At 39.2% G+C, this 12,115-nt stretch overlaps 1 protein-coding gene across 6 annotated transcripts in view; it reads left to right on the forward strand.

Moving 5' to 3' along the window:
* ATE1 (arginyltransferase 1) overlaps positions 1 to 9,283 on the forward strand; it is a 102,415-nt gene extending 93,132 nt beyond the window's left edge. For all 6 annotated transcript variants that reach the window (XM_080911806.1, XM_080911804.1, XM_080911803.1 and 3 more), the window contains one exon: positions 5,893 to 9,283. In XM_080911806.1, the coding sequence (XP_080767932.1) occupies positions 5,893 to 6,071 (179 nt within the window). In that variant the 3' untranslated portion in view covers positions 6,072 to 9,283. The remainder of the gene's footprint in view (positions 1 to 5,892) is intronic.
* Positions 9,284 to 12,115: the final 2,832 nt, after the last annotated feature.

Genomic DNA, 12,115 nt, shown 5'->3' on the forward strand with positions numbered 1-12,115 from the left:
CCACACCACCCATCCTCCGCCTCTTACCGTCTTTCTGCCCCTTCTTCCACAGTGCTCTGAGCTGTGATGACATCAAGTAGTGGTAACAAGGATAACCATAATGTTTTATTATGGATATAGTCCAGTTACTTCGTAGAATATTTCTTGTGTTCATTATGTTTCATTGTAACTAGAGTCAAGTTATATAGTTTGGATAAGAGTATTAGAAATGATGGACTTATATCAGGTGGCAGGTAGTGACACTCATGTGACCTCTGGTGACCTGATGAAGTGTGTTGCAAGTCTACACTACAGTCAAAGTGTCAAGTAATAAATATTTTGTGCAAAGATATCTTCAGATGATATAAGTTTCCTGTCACATCAAACCCACATCTACTATTTTTTATCCCCTTAATAGAATGCTTAGGTTCAGAATACATGAGTAGAAACTTGAGACTGCTTTTTCATTATTGTCCCATAGTTTTACAAAATCATATATTTTTAAATTTAATATTTGTATTTAGGACTGGGGAGATGGTTGCATCTGTATAGCACTTACATTGCAAATTTGAAGCCAAGTTCCATCCCCAGAACCCATGTGGAAACCTAGGATGTTAGCACTTGTTTATAATGCAAGCCTTGGAGGAGTGACTGGTAGGCAGATCCCTGGAAACTCTCTGGCCAGCTAGTAGCCTTCTTGGCAAAGTTTCAGGCCAGTGAGAGACCCTGTCTCAACAAAAAGTAAGTGTTCTTTTAGACACTAAGTTCTTCTCTTACCTCACACTCACACATAATTAGGTGTACAATCTGAACTTGCATAGTCTATTAAACCTGATTGGCTTCCATTCAAAAAAATCATAAAATTGTTTGGAAATTAAAAGAGCCCAGAATAGGTTTTTTTTCCCCCCTTTATTAAATAAAGAATGGAGTTAACACTGTTTTTGGCATTTAGCTAGACATAATACTCATTGGACCAGTATTTGGGAGTTAGAAAAAGACTTCATATTTATGACTAATTACTTTTCAGAAAGTATACTTAGACAATTCAATGGTAAACAAGAATTATAGTGTTGTCACCAAATGATCCTTGGTTAGTTGAATATTCAAATTCAGAAAATAAAATTGGTCCCCAGCTTTATATTTGCAAAAACTAAAAATGAAGTGAACCTAAATTAAGAGAGATAAAATTTAAAACTCTTAGGGAAAAAAAATAAACACGAATCTCCATGGCCGTGGACAAGGGACTGGTTTCTCAAGTATAGCATGAAAAGCACAAAAAGGCAAAAAAAAAAAAAAACAAAGTAAAATAAACCAGACATCATTAAAGTCTTCACTAGATACTGACAGACACTCTTAAGAAAGGAAAGTTAGCTGGGCTTGGTGACACAGGCCTTTAATCCCAGCATTCAGGAAGCAGAGGCAGGTGAATCTATGTGAGTTTGAAGCCAGCCTAGTCTACATAATAATTTCTAGGCAAGACTCTTTCTTAAAGGGGGGGGGGGCATTTGAAAGTACAGTAGAAAGGAGGAAGTACTTAAAAACCAGATATTTGAACATCTATACAAATCAGTAAAAAGACAGCCAAATTTTAAGATGAGCAAATGATTCAAGTAGATGCTTTCTGAACAAAATAAGCCATTCATGAAAAGATACTCAACATCATTAGCCACCAGAGAAATACAAATGAAAAAAATCAGAACCACCACAAGATGCTGTACCCTGCTGCTGGGAATCCAACAGAATTCCAGTGCTCTGGACAGCAGTGTGGCTGTTCTTCAATGTGCTGACTACTTAACAGATGGGAACTATGTTTCACAGATGGGAATGTGTTAGAACTGATTAAATATTTGGCAGGACTCTAAATGCACTAGAAGCCATTCATTTATATAGTTGGTGAGTACTTTGATATTTGAGTTATATTTTATAAAGCTATAGTCAATAATAAATTACAAAAAGGGCTAAGCTTAGGTTTGTTCTAGTTTTCATTTTTATTAAAAGGTACCTGTAATGATGTTGCTAAGAGTATTTCTTATAGAATATACAAATGTATTAAGATGGATTCTCAAAGCAAAATTTAAGCCTCCCACATGAGCTTGAAGAAGAGATGGGGACAGCTTATCTAAGGGCCACTATGCTGATCTCCGTGCTGCCTTGCAGTCCTGTGCTGAGTACCTTCCTTTCTCATGTGCTCCTTCACAGTGGCTGAGATCCTCTTCATACTACCTCCCATCACTCTGGACTGAATTTTGATTTTTTTTTTTTTTTTTTTTTTTTTTTTTTTTTTTTTTTGAATTTTGCGTTCCTTGTCTGTCGTGGCAACCATCTTCATTTCAGAATAGCTTGTTGTGTCTCCAAATCTTCCCAAGGTCTTTGTGCCTGTTAGTTTATTAGCACTGCAGGTTTGTTTGTAAACACTGCTGTCATGTTTATATTTATAAGTTGATTATAAAAGGGCTGTTTTAAGAATTTGAGTTACATTTTATTCCTATTAAATCATAATTTTTAATGTTTTAAGTATCTTGTAAGTTTTATTTTTGTTTATGCTTAAGTTTCTTTTAATGTTAACTGTTGGATGCACCAAGAAGAAATCTCTCTTCCTTGAGTATATGACTAGATGGTTTGAAAATAGAAAGCTAAATTTGTCATTTTTTTTTAATGTTAGTAGCTTAATAATATGCCTTCTTGGCTAAGTAAATAAAATTACTTCCAAGAGAATTACCAGTTTAAATTGATGTGAATGCTGAATTCTGTGATCTTAGCTAGGATTTGAAGGTTTGGAGAATGTGAGAAGCAGTGTACTAGCTGTCATGAGCTGTAGCCTAGTGAAGTCAAAGGTGTGAAGAAGCAACCCTGTGGTGGGGTGCATGCCTTTAATTCCAGTACTCAAGAGCCAGAGGCAAGTGCATCCCTGAGCTTGAGGACAGCCTGGTCTACTGAACTAATTTCAGGACATTCAGGGCTACAGAGAATTCCTGTCTTGAATCCTACCCTCCCACTCTCACCCCCAAAAAACATGTGAAGAAGGTTCACAGAAGTCTGATAGACACAAGCATGTGTACCAAGTGTTACAGTGCCTTTTTAATAGTCAGGGTGTATAGTGGGACTATTAAGAAACAAATTTTTATTTTAGCAAATTAATATATTGATCATATTAACTCTCATTATAATCTGGTGGGCTAGTGATAGAATCAAAACTATATTATTTGCAATATTAAAGACCCGTAATGGGTTGGTAAGCACTTACTTAGCATGTCCAAAACCCTGGCTTCAGTCCTCAGCACCACCAAAGCAGAAAGTCAAACAAGTCCCACAGGCTTCAGGGATGTCATTATTACTGCAGAAGAGATGGTTCCAAGAGCCATTACCACTTCCTCTTATGATTAGTGGCTGTTCCAAGCTGTTTCTAATAAAAGGAATAAGACCTTCTCTGACAGGAGAAATTCCGATCATGAAATTTTGTTAAAACATATTTCTATGACATCTCAGTAAGCTGCCAACTTTCCTTAGGTTCAGTGACAAATTTCATATCAAAATGCCTTTGTTCTTTGGTCTTTTCAGGTGCCATTAAGGAAAGGCCTTTATGCCTTGAGATTTAGTGCTGTAGAATTTTGTTTGTAAGCACCGATGTCGTATCTATACAGCAACTGCTACAAGATGATTATAAAGGGATTTTTAAAAAGAATTTAAGATACATTCTTCTTTTAGTAAATAAATTTATTTTTAGTGTTCAAAGTATCTTAAATAGGATTCATTGTTGTTGATTAGATTAAATTGGTTTTAGTATTAGCAATATAGGTCGTACTAAGATAAGTCTGGGGCTGGAAAGATGACTCAGTGGTTAAAAGTACTTGTTGCTCTTACAGAATACCCTAGTTTGATTCCTAGACCTACATGGTAACTCACAGCCATCCACCATAACTCCAGATCCTGGGGACTTGACATCCTCTTCTGACTTCTGTTAGCACATAGGTGGTGCATATACTTTCAGGCACATTTGAACACATTAAATAAAATTTTTAAGAAACCAAATAATTTTGCCTTCCTTGATCATAAAACCATCACAGGCCATGAATCCTGACAGAATGATGCTCAGTTCTAGACCTTTAGGCAGTCCTGGAGTCTGAGGTTATATGGGCTCCCTTCCCTCTGCTTTGGGTAGATATTATATTGGCACTTTTCTCTGTTTCTGGCATCTGAGGAATACTGTTCTTCTCTTTCCTGAAACCAATCTCCAGTGACTTCTCCTGATTTTGATGCTGCTTCAGAGCAACAGCTTCTGAGGAAGAAGAAACTTGAAACGTTTATGATTTAGTTACAAATTCTGTCTCTGACCTGATGTGGTAGATCACAGCCATGCTTACTTTGCATGAGATGTTATGGGTCTGGCTTTGGTCGTAGAAAGCATGGCGAGTTTCATTCATACATTGGTTTGGGTTCCTTTCCCAGATCTCTTTATAAGTATGCAGGTATCCAAAACTTTCTATCTGAAGTCCTTGTATACTAAGCATTTGTTTGGTTGGATATTTTGCTGTGTTTGCAGACTGGCTTAGAACTCTCTATGTAGCCAGGGTGGCCTTGAGCTCATGGTCCTCCTGCCTTTCACTCACAGGTGTACTCCGCCACACTCAGCTCATCCTGAGTATTTTGAGTCAGAGGCTCACACTACCTGCACTGGTCTTTCAGAAACTGCCAGTTTCTGTCCTTTGCCTCTCTTCTCTTCTGTGCTGCTATCTTTAACCAGTTCCTCACTGGTAGACTTTTGGGGGGGGGGTGTGGTTTCCAGACACTATTGGGAACACATGTACACAGAAGCATTTTTTGGGTGTTGACCTGCTTAAGAGCTTAAGAGCAGAACTTCTTAAGAAAACCTGGTGCTTAAGGTTTGTTCAGACTAGTTTTCACTTGAGATTTCTGTAGAAGGATTCTACAATGTTTGGGGACTCCTAAAGTTCTTCTATGGTAATTCCAGTATGAAGTCATCTATAGGTAGTATGGTTCAGTGGTTTAAATGTGTATACATGTTAATAGATATAGTATAAGAATTAGCAATCATTTCATTGATAGGAGTCTAGAGTGATGTTGGCTTGAGCATTATTTTATGTAAATATCTAGGTATAGGCAGCTCAGATGGCATGACAGTTTGTTCCATGAAGTCAGGAGTTGTCCCCCCCCCCCCAAGTCTTGTTTTCACTAAACCAAAGGCAAGCTCCCAGGCAGAAGTTAGGGATCCTGCCCTTGTGTTGATCCATGTACAGGTCATAGCCTGAAGGAAGGTACAGATGACCTTGTTCTCTCTGAAAGTCTCATACAGTCTCAACACTACTTGTGCTGACCAGAACGGAGTCATAAGGCCACAGCCACTTCAGGGAAGGCAGGGCCACAGGTGTTCTTCTAGGTGGTTTTGCCTTAATGCAGGCCATGAGCACTTGTATGTGGACACTGAGAAAGCCCAACAGCAGCACCCACAGCACCCTGTGCTGTCTTCTATGGAAGCTGTGAGCATCTCCCCTTTGCCCTCTACAAAAGCCAGGCCTCCTATGCCTTTTAAATTGGCCATACATTTCCATGCAGAGCCAAAGCCTCAGGTAGCATGTCAGCTAGAGATACACTAGAGACTTAATATGGACTCTAGAAATATTCTAGAGCATCATAGATGTCATAAAATCAGAAAGGTAGAATGTGGTAGGATTTTCTGTTGAATGTAATTCTTTGATTACTCTGTTTTGGCTAGTATGCTAGGGAATGCTTATTACCTCTTACTAAAATCCTCCTGTTTATTCTTATGACCATGCTCATGATCACACTACACAACAGGACCTGCTGGTCCATCATGTTTCAGATCACATACATCAATGTTACATGTGGGTGTCTTTGATACATGGCGGTCTTTGACCCATATTTGTTTCTTTGCAGAGGATGAAGGGCGCAGTAAGGAACTTGACCGACTACGAGTGTTTCACAGACGATCTGCCATGCCTTATGGTGTTTATAAGAACCACCGAGAAGATCCAAGTGAGGAGGCTGCTGTGCTGGAGTATGCAAACCTCGTAGGGCAGAAGTGCTCAGAGAGGATGCTGCTGTTCAGACACTGAAGGCCTGCACCACAGGCCAGCACCAGCCTGCCACAGTCCTGCCTGCGTCTTGGCTCCTGCAGCCTCTCACTAAGTACATTCGTAGAGCTTTTTAAAATATTTTGTGAAATTTTATTTATGAGAATCTTGTGGTTAATATAAAGATTTTAAAATATTCTATGATTTAGTCCTTTAATTGGGACTTACTCTTTTGGAGTTTGCTTCTGGAGCAAAGGATGCTAAATGTCTCCAGTAAATATTCGGGAAAGGAAAGTGAAGAAGTGAATCTAAGTAATTTCTTCCCAGTTATTGTTTTGTCCTGGAGAACTTATGACACAGAGGCTATTGTTTTAGACCAGTGGTTCTTAACTGTGGGTTCATGACACCCATGGGGCCGAATGTTAGATAACCTGTGTATAAGATTCATTACAATTCATAATTGTAGCAAAATTACAGTTACGAAGTAGCAATGAGGGGCTGAAGAAGTGGCTCTGCAGTTAAGACTTCTTCCAGAGGTCCTGAGTTCAGTTCCCAGCAACCACATGGTGGCTCACAACCATCTGTAATGGAATCATATGCCCTGCTCTGGCATATCTGGAGGAAGCTACAGTGTATTTATATAAATAAAATAAACAAATCTTTTTAAAAAATGAAGTAGCAATGACATAATTTTATGGCTGGGGGAGGGGTCACCACAACGTGAGGAACTGTATTAAAGGATCTCTGTATTAGGAAGATAGAGAACCACTGGCTAAGGCCCATGCAAGACATTAGGTTTTGCTGGGAAATTCAGGTGGGGTCAAAGGTGAAGAGCACATTTAATCACCAGGAAATGTGCTTTTCCCACGAACCAAAACTCTGTTACTCTGTTTGATATTCAATTCTGCCACAGTGTATTATTAATAGACAATCTGTAAAGGAAATGTAAACATTGCAAACATTCACTTTGGGTGTCTGTCCAGGACGGTCCTGCTTATTATGTCTGTTGTCTTGGCATAATTGTTTTCCCTGTTGCTAGTGTTCCCTTGTGCCCCAGAGTTGTCTCAGTTTGGATGATAAAATATAGTGATCCTAGTGGTGTTTGTTCTATTTCTACAAATCTAAGAAACAACATTTAAAGAAACATAGTAACTCTTGCTTGATCTGAGGCTTATCCAAAGAAAATGGGTTCCTCTTTCCATTCTCTGGAACTCAGGAAGCTCTTTTGTGGTTAGTGATAGAAGTGGTTAATAACTAGTCCTGTAGCTATGCACAAGCCGTAGTGGAGTTGGTGGGGCCTATAGCCTCTGCATTCCTCTTCTGATGTGGGTCAGAGAGTAGGCACTGCCATTGGTACTTCAGCATGGAGACCAGCCACTTGCTTTCTTCTTGTGCTGTTGGGCCTTCTGCTTATTCAGCAAGTCTGTCAAGGGGCAGGCAGTCAGCTGGTTAAAGAGGTACATCAGACATGGCAAGGCAAGGCTCCCCTCCAGTGTGCTGGAAGCTGGATACACAGATTGGCTCTTGGTACTCCTTCTTAGCTGGACCTCTGTGCTACCTTACCTGCCTGGCCTTGGACCTGTTAAGAGCACCCTATCCTACAATGAGGGTATTGTTACTTTATTTCTTTTTATAAAAATTACTCCAATAGTAAGCAATTAAAACACTCGGAAATAAAAAGTCATGAAATTCTCCCAGGCCTAGAGAAAGGAACATTATAGAAACCCACATATCACTAGTCCACCCCAAATAAAAGCATGCATTTCTCCTTCTGTAGTTGCCCTCAGCGGTAACTTGTGAATGGATCTGAGATTAAAGAGTGTGGAGAATGTGATAGGTAATCTCAGTGTTATTGAGTAGAGTGGGGTCAGCATATATACCCTTAGCATTGGGTAGCCAGGCACACTGCATCCCCTTTTCCTTCTAGGTAGGGGATGCTACCAGAGCTGGGGATCGGTGTCAGCCCAATATCTTACCCTAGCTCTGAGTTCCTCCTGCAGGGTGTAGAGAAAATGGCTCTGCCCCTGTTTCTATACTGATGAGCCTACCCTAGGAAGTCTCCAGTGAAGCTTCAGAGCACCTTGGGCATGAAAACTCTTCAGCTCAGTTGTTATATTCTCATTTTCTCCCTCTCCCTCCCTCCCTCCCCTCACCCCTTCCTGACATCCCTCAAATATATATATTTTTTAACTAGTATGAAGTCCTAGGGCTCTAAATGTTGTCAAAGATGTGCCCTTGGGTGGGGGCTTGGGAGATAGATAGCTCAATACAGTGCCTGAGTTTAGTTCTCTAGAGCCCATGTAAAGTGCTGGGTCTGGTTGTGTGTATCTGAGCTGCAGGCACTGGGCAGTCAGTAGAGGGCACCTCTGGCGCCCACTGGTCAGTGGCCTAGCCTACTGAGTGAGCATCAAGCCACTGAGAGATCCTGTCTGAAAGGAGGTGGACAGCATTCATGAGGACATTGGAACTTGCTAGTGTTTTGAGCCCTCGAGTGAGTGTCCGTCACAGCTAGGATAGGTCAGTCAAGAGAAAGAAGTATTCCAACTTGGCATTTTTGCCAGTCTAGCTGAGGTACTTGATTCTTTGTCAGTGGTTTTCATCTGAATAAAGATGTATGGAGTTCTTTCCGAGACAGTTTGTCTTCTCCAGGCAGGAAGGTCTGTGTGCTTCATCTCCTCCTTTAGTCCCCTCCTGAGTTCAGGTAGAGTCACACCCCCCACCATGCCTGACAGCACAGGTGTCATTTTGATTCTCAGTGTTTCTCATCTTTCCTTAAATTATTTTCAGTTCTCTGAGACTTTCATTACTTTTACTACAAGTAATCTGAGCACTTTTATATTCAAAGATAGAAGCTATATTATCACATGAATATATTCACTCAGAGTTATTTAGATAAAAATTATTGTTTGTTTTCTTTCAAGCAATCTATCCTATTTTTATCCACTTGCAAATGCCAGTTTTGTGTGGTTTCTTAGCATATCAGAATTATTACGTAGAAGAGTCTTTCTAGCTTTCTAAACAGCAAACAATTTGGTTTATAGATAGTATATTATTTCAGTATGAATAAAGGTGAGAGAGAATACAAACATTTAACCGAAATGATTCTACTTAAGTGGCTGACTTAAAAGAAAAGAAGGAAATGAGTGGGGACTTGCTATGTTTGAACTAAAGTTATTCACATGTGTGTTCCTTCCTAAGGAAACCGCTGGCTATAAGGCAAAATATGTTTGATTCGTTGGATAGTTTTGCTCTTGTTAAAAAAAAAAAAGCCCAAAATAAAAAAAAATAATAAAGCTGTTTCTATCTGCAGTGGTTCTTGTCTTTTATTACTTAATAACATACAGGTCCAGCACCATATATGCCTGTAATCATTCAGTGTGGTTTATAGCTGTGTGTGTATGTACACACACACACTTATATCTTTGTTTTTTTTAATTGAACAACTTTATTTTTAAAAACAAAGATAAATGTACAGATTTTAAGCATTTTTGCATAAAAGTATACGAATACATTTTTGTCAGTGCTTGGTTTTTTTAAAGGTTTGATAGTGTGCATTAAGATCTTACTAGTTACAATGAGCATAAAGTACATGTAAAACACGATGTAACCTGGAATTAGTCAAAGTTTTCTTGGTGTGTAAAGATTAAGGATAATTATTTTACATTTTCTTCTTTTTTTTTCTTGAAATTCATATAGTCTGTGAGTTGTTTCTGAGGTGTTCAGAGCTTTCTGGGGTTAGTATCCCACTATCAGTGACTGCATATTATGTCTGTTCTTTTGTGACTGGGTTATCTCACTCAGGATGATATTCTCTAGATGCATCCATTTTCTTAAGAATTTCATAAAGTTGTTGTTTCTGATAGCTGAGTGGTACTCCATTGTGTAAATATACCACAATTTTTGTATCCATTCATCTACTGAAGGACATCTGGGTTCTTTCCAGCTTCTGGCTATTATAAATAGGGCTGCAATGAACATTGTGGTGCATGTATCTTTGTTGTATGTTGGAGCATCTCTGGGGTATATGCCTGGTTCTTCAGGTAATACTATGTCCAATTTTCTGAGGAATTGCCAGACTGATTTCCAGAGTGGTTGTACCAGTTTACAACCCCACCAACAATGGAGAAGTGTTCCTCTTTCTCCGCATCCTCGCCAGCATCTTCTTTCATCTGAATTTTTGATCTTAGCCATTCTGACTGGTGTGAAGTGGAATCTCAGGGTTGTTTTGATTTGCATTTCCCTGATGGCTAATGATGTCGAGCACTTCCTTAGATGCTTCTCAGCCATTCGATAGTCCTCAATTGAGAACTTTTTGTTTAGCTCTGTACCCCGTTTTTAATAGGGTTGTTTGATTCTCTGGTGTCTAGCTACTTGAGTTTTTTGTATACCTTGGATATTAGGCCTCTATCTGATGTGGGGTTGGTAAAGATCTTTTCCGACTCTGTTGGCTGCCATTTTGTTTTCTTGACAGTGTTCTTAGCCTTACAGAAACTTTGCAATCTCATTAAGTCCCATTTGTCAATCTTTGACCTTAGAGCACGAGTCATTGGTGTTCTGTTCAGAAAATTTTCTCCTTTGCCTATGTGTTCTAAGGTTTTCCCTGCTTTCTCTTCTAATAGTTTCAGTGTACCTGGTTTAATGTGGAGATCTTTGATCCACTTGCACTTGAGCTTTGTACAAGGAGATAAGAAAGGGTCTATTTTCATTCTTCTGCATGCTGAGTGCCAGTTGGACCAACACCATTTGTTGAAGAGGCTGTCCTTTTTTCATTGAATGTTTACTGCTCCTTTGTCAAAAATCAAGTGACCATTTTTTGAGGGCTCATTTCTGGATCTTCTATTCTATTCCATTGATCCATGTGCCTATCTCTGTATCAGTACCATGGAGTTTTTAGTACAATTGCCTTGTAATATAGCTTGAGGTCAGGGATAGTGATTCCCGCAGATGTTTTCTTCTGGTTGAGGATGGATTTTGCTATTGTAGGTTTTTGTTATTCCAGATGAAATTGCACATTGCGCTTTCCAACTCTATGAAGAATTGGGTTGGAATTTTGATGGGGATTGCATTGAATCTGTAGATTGCTTTTGGTAAGATGGCCATTTTTACAATGTTGGTCCTTCCATTCCATGAGCATGGGAGATCGTTTTATTTTCTGAGATCTTCCCCGATTTCCTTCTTTAGAGGTTTGAAGTTCTTGTCATACAGGTCCTTCACTTGCTTAGAGTCACACCAAGGTATTTCATATTTTTTGTGACTATTGGAAGGGTATCTTTTCCCTAATTTCTTTCTCCCCATGTTTGTCCTTTGAGTAGAGGAAGGCTATTGATTTGTTTGAGTTAATGTTATATCCAGCCACTTTGCTGAACTTGTTTATCAACTGTAGAAGTTCTCTGGTGGAATTTTTGGGGTTACTTAAGTACACTATCATGTCATCTGCAAACAGTGATGTTTTTACTTCTTCCTTTCCAATTTGTATCCCTTTGATTTCCTTTTGCTGTCTAATTGCTCCAGCCAGGACTTCCAGTACTATGTTGAATAGGTAGGGGGAGAGTGGGCAGCATTGTCGAGTCCCTGATTTTAGTGGGATTGCTTCAAGTTTTCCACCATTAAGTTTTATGTTGGCTGTTGGTTTGCAGTATATTGCTTTTATTATATTTAGGTATGGGCCTTGGATTTCTGTTCTTTCCAAGACTTTTAACATGAAGGGGTGTTCAATTTTGGCAAATGCTTTCTCAGCATCTAGTGAGATAACCATGTGATTTTTTTTTCTTTGAGTTTGTTTATATGGTGGATTACGTTAATGGATTTCCGTATATTAAACCATCCCTGCATTCCAGGGATGACGCCTACTTGATCATGGAGAATCATCGTTTTGATGTGTTCTTGGATTCGGTTTGCAAGGATTTTGTTGAGTATTTTTGCATCAATGTTCATAAGTGAGATTGGTCTGAAGTTCTCTTTCCTTGTAGGGTCTTTGTGTGGTTTAGGAACGAGGGTTATTGTGGCCCCAAAAAATGAGTTAGGTAGTGTTCCATCAGATTCTATTTTGTGGAATAGTTTGGAGAGTATTGGTATTATGTCATCAA

This window comes from Micromys minutus (genome assembly GCF_963924665.1).
Source record: "Micromys minutus genome assembly, chromosome: 2".
Classification (NCBI taxonomy): domain Eukaryota; kingdom Metazoa; phylum Chordata; class Mammalia; order Rodentia; family Muridae; genus Micromys; species Micromys minutus.